Source organism: Nelumbo nucifera, chromosome 8 (assembly GCF_055504915.1).
Source record: "Nelumbo nucifera cultivar China Antique chromosome 8, China Antique-T2T, whole genome shotgun sequence".
NCBI classification, from domain to species: domain Eukaryota; kingdom Viridiplantae; phylum Streptophyta; class Magnoliopsida; order Proteales; family Nelumbonaceae; genus Nelumbo; species Nelumbo nucifera.
Window position 1 is genome coordinate 2,283,342 of NC_142656.1, and position 18,528 is coordinate 2,301,869.

The 18,528-nt window shown below is 38.4% G+C and overlaps 1 protein-coding gene across 9 annotated transcripts; it reads right to left on the reverse strand.

The window, feature by feature from the left end:
* Positions 1-6,837: 6,837 nt before the first annotated feature.
* On the reverse strand, positions 6,838-17,302 carry PSD (ARM repeat superfamily protein). Of its 9 annotated transcripts, none has more exons than XR_016079738.1 (16): positions 17,129-17,272; positions 15,098-17,010; positions 14,854-14,949; positions 14,656-14,745; positions 14,387-14,491; positions 13,702-13,761; positions 13,136-13,198; positions 12,958-13,053; positions 12,202-12,366; positions 11,152-11,325; positions 10,976-11,041; positions 10,798-10,896; positions 8,035-8,181; positions 7,408-7,596; positions 7,238-7,287; positions 6,838-7,105 (listed from the first exon to the last, which is right to left on the reverse strand). XR_016079738.1 is itself a non-coding variant. In XM_088893860.1 (13 exons), the coding sequence occupies exons 1-13, from the start codon at positions 16,820-16,822 to the stop codon at positions 7,507-7,509; spliced, it is 2,982 nt and encodes a 993-aa protein (XP_088749986.1). In that variant the 5' UTR covers positions 16,823-17,302; the 3' UTR covers positions 7,271-7,506. The 9 variants fall into 9 exon arrangements, 1 of the variants encoding a protein (XP_088749986.1); XR_016079736.1 differs by having other exon boundaries at positions 12,202-12,372; XR_016079733.1 differs by having other exon boundaries at positions 12,202-12,372; positions 15,098-17,302.
* Between the last annotated feature and the right edge of the window lie 1,226 nt (positions 17,303-18,528).

The following is an 18,528-nucleotide window of genomic DNA, read 5'->3' on the forward strand; positions in this document are numbered from 1 at the left end:
TATCTCAGGTGGTATGGATTACAGAATAATGGGGATATAATAGTGAATAGATTAAAGGTGCGCGTGTCGCGTGTGCGTATACGTGTGCGTGGGTAGTGTGTAGTGTGTAGGTGAGTAGGTGAGTCCGAGTCCGAGTCCGCCCGTCTATAAACGCAGAAGCTTCCACACCGTTGTTTCAGCCGCAATACCCTGCTGAAACTGTTGGATGTCAAAGCCATGGTAGGTATGCTATGACCCGACCCCATCACCCATCATCTCTCGTCAGCTCCAACTTTTACACCACTCAGGTCAGGGGTGAATTTGTCATTTTGATATTCATTCGTCACGTCACACGAATTTAAAAGAGAAGATGATGATGATGCCAACGCCTTTTGTTTTTTAGTCGGAGTCGGAGAGGTAGAGGCGTAGAGCCGAGCCTTCTTCTTCTTTCTATATTTTTGGTGAGTTTCGAGTGCTTTTGACGCGTTTGGGGTTTGTCTGATTTCTTCCGCGGCCGGAAAGAAGTCTTTCATCCTGAATCCTGATGAGTTACGCCTTACGCGCGGCTGCTGACCAGAGCCAGCCGGCCAGCTCCCCCTAGCCACGTGGCAAGCCTCAACAGGGTGTCACCATATATAGTATATGAATCTTGGATTTCTTCTTCATATTAATGAATCCCGCTTTACCATTTCACACAAATTAGAAGAGAGCAAGAAATAGAAAGAAGTGACTGTTTATATTTGACCCTGTCCTGTACGAATTAAGGCCCCGATGATATCTCACAGGAGGGAAGAAGAGAAGTTGAAAGTTGAAACTGCCAAAATAATAATAATAAGAAGAAGAAGAAGAAGTAGAAGAAAGAAGAAAATGGTAGCAGGCTAATTAGACTCGCAGTCAGTAATTGAGGCCCAACTACCTCATCAGAGTTTAAACTCTTTACAGTATTCATTCATTCAATTGCAGAAATTAAGTTTTGGAGACAAACTGACAAAAGACTTTTTGAGATTAATTGATTTACTGTGTTCTAGATGTGCTTCCAACAAATATAGTAATTAAAAAGAAAATATGGTTAATGAAGTGCACTACTTGTTCTTGATATATAAAGGAGGCTTCTAGAACATATATTTCCAAAAGGGCAATTCTTTCATTTCATTTTAAAGAGCTCTTTAATTCAGGACATGTGCAAAATGAAAATTCTCTTGCACTATATCACACAATAAATGCAATTTATACACAAGTTCTTATTTTCTTATTTTTATTGGGTGATTTATATAATATATATGTATTAAATTATTAGTTAAAGTAGAGCAGGTGAAACTCATGGTCTGCTAATTAATAGATTTCTTTGCTATACATCTTGAGACCCAGAAGCATTCATTCTGGTTTTACAAGTTATTGTGACACATACTCACACAACTCTTCAATTTTCATTTGGTTTGAGAAGGTCAAAGATAAAAGGGTGGTGAACAAATTAATCAAACCACAACAACCTTGCCTTAAATACCTACTCTATGGAATTTTACCAAACAATCCCAATTTTTTTAAATTTTAATTCAGCAACAAAAGTAAATATACTAGAAAGGAATCCTATGTTGGTTGTATTGACTGATCCAGATGCATATGCTGATATCATAGACTTGAATACGGGGAATAGAATTGCTTTTTTACTTTTACTTTTCAAAATGAAGAGACTGCAACTTTACAAGGAATGTATTATTATGAACCAATGGATTAATTGTCCAATAATAACCCAAGATATTATAAATACTAGTGATGTTGGCTGCTTAAGGAAGAAAAACAATAAATATTAATTGAAATGGACTTGTTAGCTACTATCATTTTCTTGGTCTTACTGAAATGAAAAAGAAACTCAGAAAGAATTGATGCATGAACCAATCTTTAATTCTTAAGGGGGAAAGAATGAAAAAATCTTGCGTTCATCGCAAGGCATCGAGGAAAACACCACCGTAGGAATAAGCTGGTTGGGTATGAGTGGATGGACCATATTTATCCCATTTTCAATATTCATAGATGGATGGTTCAGTTTCGGTAAATTAACAAAACAAAAACATAGACAGACAAAATCATTCATGGCCATTGGAATTCTTCAAGGTTATTAATTAAAATTTAATTCTTTTCTTAGCGCAGGGAACATTCTATAATATTCTATATAAATTTATCTGATGATGTGCGATCTGGTGTTTATTACTAGTAGATAATTCGGACGCCGGATTGAGTAGGTTGTTTGCCCTGACGTTTCTTTCCTTAGAAAAGCGCATTCGAGATCTTTGGCATGTCTAGTTTGGAGGTGATTTTATGTCTAGAGGTGGATTTCATGTAAGCGGATAGTGTTTATCTAATTGTGCCCAAAGCAAGCGAGGTGATAACCGGTTCTTTCAATGTGGCATCGTGATCCCGAGGAAATCAGAGACAATTGCCCACTTAAGGAGGTCGCTTAAAATATTAGGCAGGTTGCTAGCTGAACTCAGGTTAAATCAACAGAAGCAGATTGCCTCTCATGCTGACTTGATGTGCCTATTCGCAATTGGTTTCCCAAGGTGGTGTTGAGGATGTCAGGCCAAGTACAAAATGTCTGTAGCGCTTTGGCACTTCCTAACTTATTTATATGGTGCTAAGATATCATGTATCTAACTGTTTTGAATTACCATATTTCATGATGTCACTGGGGGGCCAAATCACTCTCCTAAGTCCCCACTAAACGAATACTTCTGACCGCTAACACCACAAATTCCATGCCTTTGTAATTTTTTGCATTCAAAACTTTAAATTTTAACTTTGAATTAAAATATGAACATTGAATTCAGCAAAAGAAGCAGAAACAATATGTTTGTACGAAGAAATTGGGGCTTGGTAGGTAAGTACGCATGTTGTAATCCAAACTAGTGTAGAGATCCTATCTCTAGAGTGTAGGGTGTAGAGACTACACTAATCCTGTTAATTAATCAATTAAACTTGGACATATTTAACTTAGACATGAAGCAACCTAAAGCGTTATATGGCTGCCACGTCTGTATCAAATTCATAAAAATTAATAATAAAAAGGACCCAATTGTCCCATGCGGAAAATGCTTTGTATGAACTATGAAGAAAGTTTAGTGGATGATCTTGGCCGTCCAATTTTATTAATATTTTAACAAAGGCATGAGTTGCAATTGAAATTGAAAAACAAGGGCAATGGAGTGGTAAAACGTCTCCATCTTAGATGAAACGATAGATTAATTGAATGGGTGGGATCAATTGGTTGAGCTACTCGTTGCTGTCTAAGGTCAGGATCAGGACTCAGAATTCAGGAAGTATCACTACTAATATTAATAATTAAGAAGAGAGAAAAAGAAGCAAGGGCCACCAAATCCTTCTAGAACCAGCAGAACAAATTAAAATTAGAACAAGGAATACAAACTTGAATATCACAGAGACGTGATCGATGGATAAGTCCATATACATCGATCAAAAGATTCATTTCTGCTCTGTGATTGTGTCTTTAATTCAGTTTCTGACTGGATAACAAACCGTCACCCATCGAGGTTCCATCTCCATGCAATGCGTGTCAATTTGCGCCCCACAACACATCTCAACCGTATAATAGTAGTATGTTAGATTTTCGAACAAAACAAATAGATCCAATAATCAATAATCTCTTTGCTTCGTATGACAGCTGGTTTCTCGACTTGCATTGACCAGATTAAAATCAAAATAGCCCTATGCATTGACCAGATATTAAATAGTAAGCTTTCTTTCTTTGTCTTTTTGGGCATTATTAAATTTTAATAATAATTATTAGGTTGGGTTTGTACAAATTTATCAAGGATGGTGAATTGGTGACGGAGCGTGACCTGGTGCTCGCTGGTAGAATTGACGAATTGACGAGATCAGCTAGTTAAGTCGTAAGAAGATAATAATCAGAGTACCTGGAGTGTTTTATTTGGGGTGAGCACTCCTGATGCTCAAGTTAGCGGTGAGTGTGCTATAAGAGTTAGAAAGCGAGAAAGCAAAAGAGCTCTGAATGTTAAATCGTGCGCATCTTTCTTGGTTGAAGGGGGTGCATTTATATAGGTGTAGATAGTCGTGAGTTTCACATAGTGCATTTATCTAGTTACTTCCGAAGCAGGTGGCGTAGAAGCCAGTTCTATCGATGAGGCAACGTGATCCTAGAGGATTTGGGGACAGTAAGTTGCACATAGCAGAGATTGATCTCCACATCATGTAGGTTGCCAACTGGGCCTCAGTCAAGTCAGTGGAACCACAATGGGAGGTCACCCCGTGCCAAGGTCTCTAGCTCAGTGTTGAGGTTGCCAGCCTGATCCTACCAAGGTGCCTACAGGTCAGCCTTGCCGAGATGGCAAAGAAGCAATTTCAAGGTGTCTAAAGTACATCTGGGGTGAATCCGAGATGCATCCGTGGTGGATCGATGGTGCACCCATGGTACATCAGAGGTGGATTTGAGGTGCATCCGTGGTGAATCCGAGATGAATAGGAAGTAATTCCAAGTGACTTGATAAGGACAAGGGCATATTACCGCCGACGTGACATCAAGGTAATTTATTCAACAGTTCGGAGACCGCTCATCAGATCAGCCCCCAAACTAAAGCTTAAAGATACATCTCCGATCAACCTAAATTTAAGGAAGATTCATTCAAAAGAACCCGGAATCAAATCTTTGTTACTAATGCTCTTTCCGATGTCAAATCAGATGCGAACATATATCTATTGTCAAACCGAACCCGGCATTCCATATTATCAGATTCGTAATTTTGTTAGTATTCACCCCTTAAATTGCTATGCCTTATGCTATAATAAAAGCTTTTAACTGTAGACATATTTTTCGTTTTGGCATTCCTACGCTTACGGGAAAGGTATAAAGGTATTTGTAACCTGAAAACTTTACATCAGAAACCCATGTGAAATGGAATGAGTGCCAGATTTCCAGTTGCCATTTGGATGACACCGAAAAGAAGTATGCTAGATTCTTATTTTATGAAGGCACGAGTATTGCACGAGGTATTTATTAGTAATAGCTGGCAGAAAAGAAAAAGATTGGTCCACTTTATATATTTTTGTTTACATACTACCAGCCACTGGACCTTTTGTGAAGGCAATTAGTGGGAGTATCCGCATCACCATTCGGAGGCCCCAGTGCCCCACCCCAGGAAATGAGGATTCCCACTATGCCACAGATGGCTGTGAACCTGTGTGACTGCGAATGTGAAAGCTTAGTACTCTGTACTCTTGCTATGCTCGTTGGAAATCTAGGACCATAGTAACGAGCAGCTGCCAGGTGAGAAACTTACGTGTCCAGGTAAGTAAAACCAATTTTTGACTTCTTGTATCAACAGAAACAACAGTTTTGAGAGATTTAAACGACTTTGTTAGCATGAAGAGCTTTTGGTAACATCGCCTCTTCTCTGAAATGGCTTCGTGCAAAAGACCATTGCTGACACTGCCCCTTCAACTTTCTTCGCTGCCACAGCAAACCAAAGCGTTTGCCTCAAAGCACCGAATTACTGGGCACTAGGCTAGAATCTACAACGGGGCAAAGTTACAAAGAAAAATCATAGGAGTCCAAGTAAACTTGATTTTGGCGGGTATAACATAAAGGAATGGTAACACCAATCAGTGAGGATGACCAAAATGAAGCACATCTCGATGAGCTATTTCAAATTCAGTCCATATACCCTTGCAGCTTGACCAAGATGCTGAAAAGAAACTTCATACAGGCTTTTAAAATATTGAACTCGTTTCAAGTGGGGAGCGAACATAGGCCTATTGCTTAGGTGGGGCCGTCCGCAAAAGCCCAAATTTAGATTAAAGCTCCTGTACAATGACGTCCGTAAAAAAAGAGTTAACTTCGACAAAATTCAATTCCACTGCGGCAGAACACGGTTAGCCATGGCCAATGAATCAGAGAATCACGAATCCCATCATTATGTAAAGGACAGAAACATAAGCGATGTTGTGGCAAAAACGTGTGTTAATTTAGGGTGGTAAAACTGTTGTGATCATGCCTCAAGCTAATGTTTGACCTATCCACACTTGTGCTCAATAATTCGCTCTCGTCGTTCAAGTGTAACCAGGTAATCAGACATCAGAGTAATGGAAAGCTAGGATGTCACGATTCTTACAGCCCAAGGTTATCACCCATACCGTATGTAATGGACCACAATACAGGCCCATTTGGTTAATTGGAATAGGAATCTGGAATCAGAATCAGAATGGCCCATTGTGAAACCCCACCTCAAACCCTATTTCTCTTTATCTAATGACTAAGGGTGTCAATGGACCGGTTTTGGATTGGACCCCATCCCATCCAAAATCAATTTGAACGAATTGGATTGGACCAATCTGGTCCAAAATATTTATTATATTGGATTGGACCTGATCCATCAGTAACAAATTTATATTGGATTGGGTTGGATTAAGTCAATGGACCGGGTTTGGGTTGAAACCAATCTAAATCAAAATGAATTTGAACATATTGGACAGTCCAGACATTGAATTGGACCAGTCCAAATTGGTCCAAAACAATCATTGGATTGGATTGGACCTCATCCATTTATAATGGACTCACAATGGACTGGATTGGATTGGACCAAATCCCGTCCAATTGACACCCCTACTAATGACAACCATCCTTGGAAGTCATGCATATCTTATGAAATTCGATTCAAAAGAATTTCAATTCCAATTCTTATTCAAACCAAACAGACCCTAAGGTTGGCCTCAGCTGGATGGCCGGTTTAGCTCTTGCAAATTATAATTCCATCGGCCTTCATGACGCTTGCATTCGATATTCCGGGTATCGAGGGAAAACTACATTAAATAACACATCAACTGCAGACGTTTCTGTGGAAACTTGGAATCCTTTTCTATTTTCCTCCTATGACAAGACATGGAAGTTGCAATTATCACCAACTCCGGGGATTTAAAAACCGTTAGAACCCTTGAATTAATTATTGGATAAAGGAAAAGCGATTTAACTATGGAAACATGAATATAAACGACCTTTTGTTACTGAAAACTCAAATTTGTACACTCACTTAACACTTCCCGGACAGGCAGGAAACCCGCATTTCTTCGTATTTAAATGAAGTGCTCCGGAAATTTACACCTGCTAATAAAAAATAACAGCCACCAGCCACCAAATCACCAATCAATAAGTGGTGGACAATCGAAATTTCTAGCCTAGTCAAAAGCACAGTTTGACAGACTTAAGTTGAAGATAATGAGAATTCTAGCATACCTCGCCGTCTTAGATGGCCACACAAATATCATATATACAAAAGAAACACCCTGCAATATACACTTGACATGAGTACATCATGGAAGGGAAACTCCAGATAGGAAATATAATAAGAGTTTCCCAACATACTCAACTCAACAAAGCCTTGTCCCAAAACTGTTATAACCAACCTCTAAATGCAAAAATGGAGTGCCACCTAATGCAGAAATCCAGGAAGTCAGATAATATCCAGTAAATACTAGTAATCTGATTAACGTAGCAAGACGATGCTATCTGAATACAAGGCTTCCATTCTGCTGTTGTCTCAAATTTTCAATATGCGAGCGATAGAATGATTTTAGTGCCTTGATATCACTGCCCTGTAAGAACATGGTTAAGAATGACAGCAACATTAGTGAAATGGAAGTTTATTATATCTTTAATTCTATAAACTTCTAATTGCTCAACCAATTTCTTTTCAAATGGTCAAAAGTTCCAATATTTTAATTTAGTAATGCCCACAATGACTAGGCCTTTTGGGCTCACAGTTGACCATATAGAAGAAGAATATGCAAACATGCCAAAAATTTTTTGCCACTTGGAAAATTCCTGGGCCGTTTAGAAGTCCCCCCAAACAACCTGACCAAAAAACTCTTGTCCTCTTAATTATTAACTATAAACAGCAGTAGTAATAAATGATTTGAGGGCTCATAATATAACATTAGATGTGGCACTTAACATAGTCGAATGGTAGAACAGGATTCATGTAGCTAAACCCATATAGTTGGGACAAAGAGTTGAATTGTTACATCTTATACCTGTAACTTTTGACAGTATTGCTCAGCCAAACCTTGGGGGCAGTGAACTCTTGGGAAACCTTTTGATACAAAGTGAATGAGAAAATCATCACCAAACTTCTCATACATAACTTTTTGTGCCACAACAATTTCTCCAAACAGAACAAGCTGTCATTCAGAATCAGAGAAAGCAACAATGTCAAAATTATCATGGAGGCACACTGCTAATAGTAAATGATAGCATACACAACATTTTCAAAATCAAAACAAGGTGTGCATTTGGAATAAAACCCATAATTAATTCAACTAATGGAAACTTTTAGGGGAAAGGGCTTTCTGATAAGTAAATCCAAGGGCCTATTACCAAATGAAGGTCCTGGCTATCTGTTGTCTTGAAAGGGGTAGATTGGATAATTATCAAAAAAAAAAGAAGGGGTGGATTGGATATGGACTTTACCTTTGGCATTTTTTACAAAAAGTGACACTGTCAGATGTCAGATTCAAATCCACGTTCTACACCTGTCAGACTCAATCCCGTCTTCTCAATTCAAGATCAGCCCCCCCAGATATTTGTTGTCCTTATAGCTTCTCATATTTCAGCCACATGCAGAGATGATTTGGCAATTTAAAACAATCCATCAGAAAGAGGACTTTCAAGATCAGCCCCCCAGCCCACCACAAAGTCCAGTCAGCTGTACTGAACTCACTGCATATTGGTCCTCTTCCCAAGTTCTACTCATGTAAAACAGACTATAAACCTTGCTCTGTTTGGATAAACTTTCATTCATTTCAGAGCTTTGGGCTGTGAGAAACAATCAAGGGCCGGTTCTTCTACTGGTATTTTTTTTTTGGGTGGGGGGGGGGTCAACCAACTTCTGTGTGTTCTTTTGCAAGGAAGTGTAGGTCCCACAGAAAGTGAACTTTCCCTTGGTAAATTTTTAGGCCACTTCCCAGGTAAGCTTTGCCCCTTCTCAAAGAAACATTCAACCTAAAAGCTTAAGCTGTTAAGTGAGGTCCTTGAATAGGTTTTATTCTCTAACATGCCCCCTCACACTTCAAGCATTGGGCTTGAAGCGTGGACAGCACAGGCCCACCCATACCTTGTGCTGAAACTTAATTTATTATAATGGGGGTGACGAGAATCGAACACTAGACCACTTGGTCAAAGTGGCTCTGATACCATCTCAAAGAACCATTCAACCTAAAAGCTTAAGCTGTTAAGTGAGGTCCTTGAATAGGTTTTATTCTCTAACACCCCTCTCCCAAATTGGTAAATTACTTACCCATTAAGGAGGAAAATTGGCCAAACTATTGTGGGACTAAAATGCCCTTGCCAGCAGCCCAGCACACAATAGGTAGTGCTCTTTTGGGAAATCGCCTCATTTAACCAGCTAACATTTCCTGACAAAAGAACACAGGTAAAAGGATTTACCTGGGTAAACAACTTCCTGGCAAATAACGAGGCCCTGAAGCCAAAACACAGCCTAAAAAGCCATGTGCCTTTTTAGGCTTTAAAAGCACAAATCCTAAAGTTTATCGGAACACAACCTAAATGTTTTATATCAATCTTTTTGCATATTTGCAATCTGTATTACCTTGTATTTGACATGGCATAATCTCAAGAATGCATCAAGTCAGTACCCAGACATGGACTATGGCATTGACTAAGGAGACCAAAATGATTACTCGTCACCTTACTACTTCAACAAAACTGACCATTACCATCCTCTCAGTTCAGTTAAATTTGCTCGGCAAGCTCAACGCTTCAAATGTCTTATCTTCAATGCTAGATGTATGATAGTGGAATGAATATGATAATGGAGACTTTTCAGAAAAAAATCTTTTTATGATTCTCTGATTAGATATCCAGTGAATCATTATGAGATTAGGGTGGGTTTGGGGTAATCATCTCCAGATGGCCAGCTATTTCAGGTAATAATAAGGCTTGGATTTCTTTGAGTTTTGTACCATTTGTAGCCTGTTTAGATTTACCAGGAAAAAATTGAACAGAAGGGTAGTAAACGAAGAAACGTCAAAAGACTTCTAGCTGTTGTTCCATTCACTATGGATTTTCCTACTGTTTCACCAATAGTCTGAACTCTGAAGATGTATCTCAGTCTTCATTTGATGCTGACCCATGGTCATTGTATATGTCTTGGCTTGCAAGAACAGATTATTCATCATTTAGTTCTCAACTTTTGTTTGTATTCTACTTTTTAATGATATCTTCTTTCGTTATTATCAAATATGTTACATCCATTGAGACTTGAGCTGGATTTTTTTGGAAGAAAGAGAATGCAGGTAGTAATTCCATAAAACTGGATACAGCCTCTTTTTGAAGCCCTACTCAACCTAAAAGCCAGGCCTCTTTAGAGACATTGATCATCTTACCAAATGATCTCTTTTGGAGAGAAATGCCTAGCAATTTCCCTAAAATGAAACTAACATCAATATTCAATGACAGAAAAGCTGCAAAGAGCTCCCTCAAAGTAGATCAGTTTTGCTGTCTGGCTTATCATGATGACATTTATGCTTAAAGAAATCAAGAAAATGTATGCCTCAAATTATCTAATTACCTTATGGAAAATAGTAGCATAAGGTAACTAGTTGTATCATGATTTCTCAAGAACAATATTGCCCATCCAAGACAAGATAGAAGAGAAGGTATCCATGGAACTTCTTTTGATTGGTACACGTAAACGGAACTTTAACAGCAATATATAGATCCAGATAAGCAAGCAGACAGTGGACACCAGTACAAGAAAGCATGGTAGAGGATCTTACAGTGTTGGCATCACGGAACTCAAATGACTTGTCAAGCACACTGTACAAGCAACAGTTCATTGCAAAGGTCTCAATTATAAATCTTCGGAAACCAGGCACCTGAGAAATTTTTTTCAGCTCAGTATGAAGAAAGGAACAGAAAAAGGCATAACCAGCAAACATTTGAAAAGTGGCTTACCTTTTCTTCCACATTAGGTTTGGCACACCAGTCTTTGATCAGTCTAATAAAAATCTGTACACATGTCTGAATAGCAGATACAGCAAAAACTATTAGGTTTTAGTCTAAGAAAAACCTGTCAGCATTCATCATGCAATGAAGTCTAAGTCGAATGGTAAGTTAAAAACAATAAGCACCTTCCTAGTAAGAATATCCTTGTGATTGCAAGAAGTGTATAAGAGTAACTGCATTATTAGATCCAAGTAGACTCTGCTTTTTGGGGCAAGAAAAACTGAAGATAGGTCATGCATAGTTATCACATGAAGAAACGTGTACAATGTCCTCTGAAGTTCTTCAAGCTCGCGAATTTCCTACAAAATGAAGCAGGCGCTCTTAGCATGCATGTAAAAAGTGTTAAATAACCTCTATGAAATCATTGCAAACAAATGAGCCACCAGAGAGCAGTTAAAATAAATCCAAGGTTCAAAATATCAATACAGTCCGATACGCCGGTTGGGGTGTATCGGACTGTAAGACTCACTTCCTTTTTTTTAGTTTTTTTTTTTAACCTGGTTCAGAGGAGTCGGTTTAAAGGCACGTCTACCCCCTGAACCAGGTCAGGCCCCGAAACACCCACTGTAGGGGTGTATAGGGAGGCAACCGATACGGCCCGATACGTACTGAAATTTTGATCCTTGAATAAATCCTTTATGCATGGCACTTATACACGCTATTTCTTCCATTCAAGTAGCATTCCATTTTTTTGGTGGAATCCATTGAAGTAGCACCCAGGGTTATTAGGATAGCCCAGTGCACAAGTCTCCCACCAATGCAGGGTCTGGGGAAGGACAAAGGAATGCAGGCTTAACCCTGCAGATACACAGACAGAAAGGCTGTTTCCATGATTTGAACCCTGGTCACCCGGGTTGCAATGGAGCAACCCAATCATTGAGCAAGGCCCACCCTCTTCCCCAAAGGAAAGGATAAATGAGTAAAATAAATGTTAAGGGAGCAAAGTCCGGGATAACCATAAATCAAGTGAAAATTCTAACCATCAAATTATAGATGATATCCACTCTATGATACAAAAGACATGTAAAGCAAACATTCTTCAAACTCAACTGCTAAAAGTAAAAGATTAAATTCAATGACCTAACTTCATATGTTTAACATTTTCAAACACATTTGACAATGTAGGTTTGTCAGTAATGTGGGTGAAGACCTAAATGAATAACCAGATACCTTACCTCAGTGTTACTTCCAGGTCCAGAAGGAAATGCATCCCTTGGTAGAATATGAAAAACTCTACTTGCAATAACAGGGAAAATCTCCTCTAATATATCACCCACCTTGGTACTGAATTTGCATATAAGCTGATTGATTAATATGAGAAAACCCACCATCGCTTTTGACTGCAACTGTCATAACTTCCAAAAATCATAACCAAATAATTGAAGTCATGTAAAGAAAATATTGTCAACTAGCATCTCATCAAACCTATGATTCAAATCAGTAATCAATTACTTATCTGGACATTAAAAGTGATTGGCATAACCACATCATATACAATTTTAAGCATTAAAAGATATGGCATGAAAACACTTTCATCCTAGCATGTAATGAGAAACATTAGACTGAAAGGTTATCGAGGCAAAGCTTGTAAAATGAAATACAAGGATCACCATAAACCCCACCTAAAGAGTGTGGTGCATCTAGTGACATTAAAGTCAACAATAATATTTAATGTACATGATAAGCAATAATTTTTTTTGATCAATAATGATAAGCAATAATTTAAAAAACAAAAAGGAGGAAAAAAGGTAGAATAAATAGGAAAGAAACACTGAATATGGGTAATGCCCTATAAACTACAAACGTTAACAAGAATGGCAAATGGCAATACCAATAAAGATTCATACAGAAGGAAAAAATGGCCAAAGCAGAGGATGCTGGTGAACTAACAATAATGAAAGATAAAAGTTAAGATCAAAATTCTATTATACCTCACTTTCAGCAAGCAACTGTTCCAATGCCTTGGGAAGGTAAGGAAATACAGATACTCCCAAAGTGTCCACCATGCGGTGCACAAATGATGTAACCTGCATATTGGAACAGTTAGCATTAGATAATAGTGTTGTTAATGCAATATCTGAAGAAAGTAATACCACATACACTACTTACCTTACTCCGCAAAGGCTCGATTTTTGGAAAGACCACAAGAATCTGAAGAAGGACATCAAGTGTCTGGAACAAGAAGAGCCAAATACAACTTTAGGGATGCTGTAAGAATCCATAATTATGATAGCTAAATACTTGCCCTGTATGAGTTCTTTTATTTTTCTTGCATGTGCGTGTGGGGGGGAGTCCATGTTCTTCTCCTTATTTACTTTCTGATTTTCATATAGGGTGTGGATTTTTTCCTTTTTTTCTTTTTTGGGAGTGGGTGCACTAAGATGGGCTCTATCAATCATTTCAGAAGGATATATATACACATAGTAGCAAGAGCTTTCATGTTTACAACCTAACCCACCCCCACCCAGTGACAGGGTCTTCTCTACAAAACAGAAACAGTTTAGTTAAATGGTCGAGACAATCTGATTAGACTGCTTTAATAGAAAGCAAAAAGGTAACGCCTTGATAGGCTAGTTCAACCTTGCAGATAAGCAATCCAGCTGGCTGAGGCCTAGAAAAATAATCATAATGTCACATGTAACATTGCGCTAACTACCAAAGTCTTGGATACTGACCTGCTTGAACATGACACCAATTGCAGGACGGCTACAGGTGACAAGACGCTCACTGAAACCCTAGAGAACAAACAGTTTCATAGTAAGCACAAACTCTTTTGCATATATGATGTATGAAAAGAAGGTTCCAGTCAAAACTCCAACATGTGATAAATCTTGTCTATTGATTACTAATTTGATTGTTTTTTATTGATTACCAAGTTTAATCTGGCTACAACAGACAATACCAGTGAAAAGTCTTATAACTAGGAAATGAAGGGTCAAACTAGCTGAACAGGAGTGCAGGTCAAATTTGTGACTCGTGAAAGCACTAAATTACTAGCAACAAGACAATAATGAATAATGAAGCAGTCAGTGAACAATACATTATCATTGCAGCCCAAACAAAGAAGGCTACCTTAGAGGTACAACAATTACAATAGAATATCCTTCAATACATAACAAGAACACTAAAGAAATATAATATCAATCCAGACAAACACAAATGAGTTAGAACTGAAAAAATAACAACCAAACAAAAAAGGATTAATCACCCTATAATTAATAAACACAAAATATTCAATTCCTTAAATATGCATAATACATATAAAAAATTAACAAATGTAGACAAGCAGCAATGACTGAAGTTATAGCTTACAAGCATCTCCTAATACTATGTTAAATGACTTAACAATGGAATGGAAACCTTGCTTAGTGCATTGATTGCCATGATTATTTGCTGGATAATAACCACTTTTGCGGAACATTCTTCAGCATTTTGTACTTTGGCTTCTAAAAGCAGCACCTCGACCTGTTTGACATATTACATTTTGTACCATACAAGTCAATATCAATTTGATAACCAGGAGAATCAAGACTATAAAAATACACCAAAAAATGACAAAAAGAAAAAAAGCTCTTCCTGGTCACTAGACATAAATATAGATCCTTTAACAATGGTAATTCCATCTTAACCTGTTGACAAAGAGGAGTAAGTAACAAAGAGAGGTACTCAGACTGCTTTTCTAGTGGAACATCCTCCATCCCAATTAATAAACCAATTGCCTGCAAAAATGTAGATACTAATTAAATCAAACTAGCTGAAGAAGAAAGCACCTCCCTCACAGTTCATATGGTAAAACAAACCGTAAACTAGATAAAACTGAGTTATACCTCAAATATGTGAGTTCCATCTTCTGATCCAGAATAAATCAACTCTTTTGATGTCCAATCTATATGTGTAAGATTGCTCACGGTATCTTGCAGACTCTGTTAAGCAATCATTACATTAAAAAATGTATTAAGGAATTTAAAGGAAGTTATAAAGAGAATAGTAAGGATCAGAATCATCATCTATAATGTATTATAAAGAAAGGAAAATGTTTGAGCAGAAGAGACTGTGAGAGGACCTGAATACCTGCAAAATTGTCTCTACAAAAGGCACAAGCTTTGCTTTCAGCAGTTTTACAACTCTCATAAAGAAATAACTTGCCCTTCGACTCACATTAAGATTTGGATGGTATATGCCCCTTTTATCAAGAAATGCAGCCAACACCAGTGGTATGTACTGAGTATTCTCCTGAACAAACTTTATATATCTGGTTATTGTCTCTAAGTATACAAGTGCCACAAGCCGATTAGAATGGCAAGAAATCCGTGCAGATAGGATCATAGGCACTAATTCTTTCAAAAGCCCACTTCCAGCTCTCATTTCCTCATCACTTATTGATTCTCCAATGGCATAGAAAAGAGAAAGCGCAGACTCTACCTCTTCAACATTCTCATCTGAACTAGATACCAAGGCAGTAGCTAATGAATTCCTGATAAATACCTGGGTCACATCAGGAGCAACACGGCCCACACTACGAAGCAACACAAATAAATCCTTTCGATGCTCCACCATCCTATCTTCCTCTTCTCTCCCAATCTTATCCGGCATATCAAGGTTATCTCTATAGACACGATCATAGCAAATTTGTGCACGTATCACCTCTAATATCTGACTCACATGAAGCACTTGTTTCTCCCTCAGTGGTGAAAAACTCTTCATTGTTGCAACATAGCCTGACAAAAATTGGACGATGCTGAATGTGGTGTCTACCTCACAGTTCTGCATTACATAAAAGACTGTGGGAAGGACTTCATCCAGAAGCTCCATTGAGATCCTCCTGTTCTCTTCTGAATCTAGACGTTTGAAACAATCCAAAACCTCAGCTGCATAGCCTGTAAGCATAGCTGCCAACTTGGAAACTAATTCAGAATCCACATCTTTGTACACTAAACTGAAAACCCGACTAATTTGAAGGCTCTGCAAGAGTGAGATCTTGGACTGTGGATCCATCCGTTTAGAAACCATTGCTAGAACACAACCAGCGGCAGCACCCCGGAGCTGCTCTGGAAGCGCCTCAACCAAGATGAGCTCAAACAACAAGGGGATGAAGGCATCATTAGCAATTAATCCAATGTCAATCCAAAATATGTATCTCCGCATAGAATTCAAGACACTAGTGCATAACTCCGGGTCAGAATTCCGGTACAGGGAAACAATGTCATACCAGGTCCGGACAATCTGAGGCACGCATTGTTGCCTCATTGCATCCTTAACCCGTCCAGCCACAGCCACTTCCTCAGCACCACGGGGATAATCTAAGCTGATCAGCTCATCATCCAGAGTGTTCAAAACCCGGCAGAACATATCAATCACTGGCGCACCCTTGCTCAGGTGAGGAAGGAAATCAATGAAGACGGATGACCAAATCAAAGGATACTCAAAGTATATGAGAGTGACTAACACCTGAGAAAACTTGTTCTTTATAAATGCCGGACCATCCAAAACCCTAACCAAGTTCTTATCATCTGAACCTTCAAAGCATGCAATCGATAGTAAAGATTTCCTTATATACAACTTCTCATCAGGAGTCAAAGATGAGTACCGGAGACAGAGAACTTCGTGGAGAGTCTGCAAGCACCAGAACCGGACTTGGACAAAATTAGTGCAAATGAGGCGTTCTATACAAAGGCGGCAGATCGACGGAGTTTCTCTGACCTGTTGACAATAAGCAACTGCCTGGGATTTCAGGACGGGATCTATAGTACCGGATTCATCGAAACTAATGAGTATAGCTTTCTCAAAGTCGTCCATGGGGGTTCTAAGAACCTAAAACCCTAGAATAAATCCTTAACCCCTAGAAGAACGCGATTTTTTTTTTAGTTTTTCAGTCCTTTCTGCTCATCTAAACTGGCAAAAACTATGGAAGCTCAATTGATTTAAAAGATTTTTTTCTGTTTACCGTTCGCCAAGTTAATTTCTTCTGCCGCAACTTACGATAACTGATGGAATAAATTGCCCAAAAAGAAGAATAATATTAGCAGCAGTAACGCAGTGGAAGCTCGATTTCAGGGGAGAAACAATGAGAGTGAATGCTGTAGAACATCGATCGAAACTTACCTCGATCGAACATGAGACAATACAGATAATAACTATCTTTAATTTATCAAAGATTAGGGTTTCCTTTCCGCTCAGATAAAGAAAGTTTTTCTCTTATTTTGATTTTTGGAGGGGACGGAGACGGAGACTCTGGTCGTAAGCCTTAACGAGCGAACAAGAAGCTACGTGCGATTTAAGGGTTGTTTTTTACTTTTTTTAGTCTTTTAGGCATCAAAATTAATTAAATCTCCCTAGTTTTCAAGAAAATTACCGAAAAAAACTGGTTTTTTGGCACCGAAAAATCCGATTCAGTTAAACATAGAGCCGCCCCCGTTTCAACTATCTTGATTCACGGAGCGGTTTTTTCTGTGAAATAATCCAACACATTATAACCGCATATCGTAGTCTTATTACTTTCCTCTTAAAAATTATATCGTAATCTCTCTTACGGGAAGCAACAGTGTGTTTTGACTGCATAGCGGAGAGCGCCGTGTAGTTGGCGAGCGGCTAATAGAAAGGAAGTGGCCCTCGCAAACGTGCCAACTGGCTGAGATCACTGTTCACTGACTGGTTGTTATAGTGGACACCAGATTTAGTCTTCCTCACACCATTCTCACACAATACCTACACTCGTGGATTTGGAACATCTCCATATATTTTTTTTAATTCATTAGAGATGTTATCAATGCACAGCTGCAAGTCTTCCAATACTGTGTGTGGTCAAATTTTGTGAGTACTAAATCGGGAAACAAATGGGTTAAACAATTCCGGAGTTGAGATCTCCTACCCACAACAATTTTATCCACGCTACCTACATAACATTACCTATATCTCACTGTACATAATAACATGTAAGAGAATGAGATATTCTCTATGTGTGGCTGCAATGATATGTGAGTAGGTGTGAGCAGAGTTGTCATGTGTAAGAAATCCATATTCTAGTTAAACTCATAGTGCAAGGTAAGATTTTTTATTACTGCTGAGCATCACTACGTTCCTAATGGCACACGTATGAAAAAATGCCACACAACACTGAAGCAAAGTTGTTTCTCAAAGATGTTCTCACAGCTTTTTGTAGTCATGCATTGGAAATACCTCTAAACTTATTTTTTCTTTCATGGAGAGATATTTCCAATGTATGGCTGTAAGGAACTGTGAAGACGACCTTGTGAGGACCAAATCTGATTTCCTCATTTTTACTTGTTTTTTCAAGTGTTTTTAAGCCATTTTCAAGTAATATTGAATGCTTCAAAATATGTGAGGGTAATTTATGAAGAAAACCTCATTTTTAATGTTTCTTGCAATGGAAACAAACAACATTTTAGCCAACTAAAAAAATGGAGGAGATAGGAGTGCAAGTCATGTGGGTTTAAGTTCAACCCAAGCCCAACCCTAAGAAGTGAGTCTAAGGCCCAAACATG

Excerpts from the sequence above, each read along its gene's own strand:
- PSD (XM_088893860.1), bottom strand. The coding sequence starts at position 16,822 with ATGGACGACTTTGAGAAAGCTATACTCATTAGTTTCGATGAATCCGGT. Across the intron at positions 13,199-13,701 it reads TTGGTGTCATGTTCAAGCAG|ACACTTGATGTCCTTCTTCA; the intron begins GTCAGTATCCAA and ends TTCTTGTTCCAG. Across the intron at positions 8,182-10,797 it reads AGTTCCGTGATGCCAACACT|CTTGTTCTGTTTGGAGAAAT; the intron begins GTAAGATCCTCT and ends TCTGAATGACAG.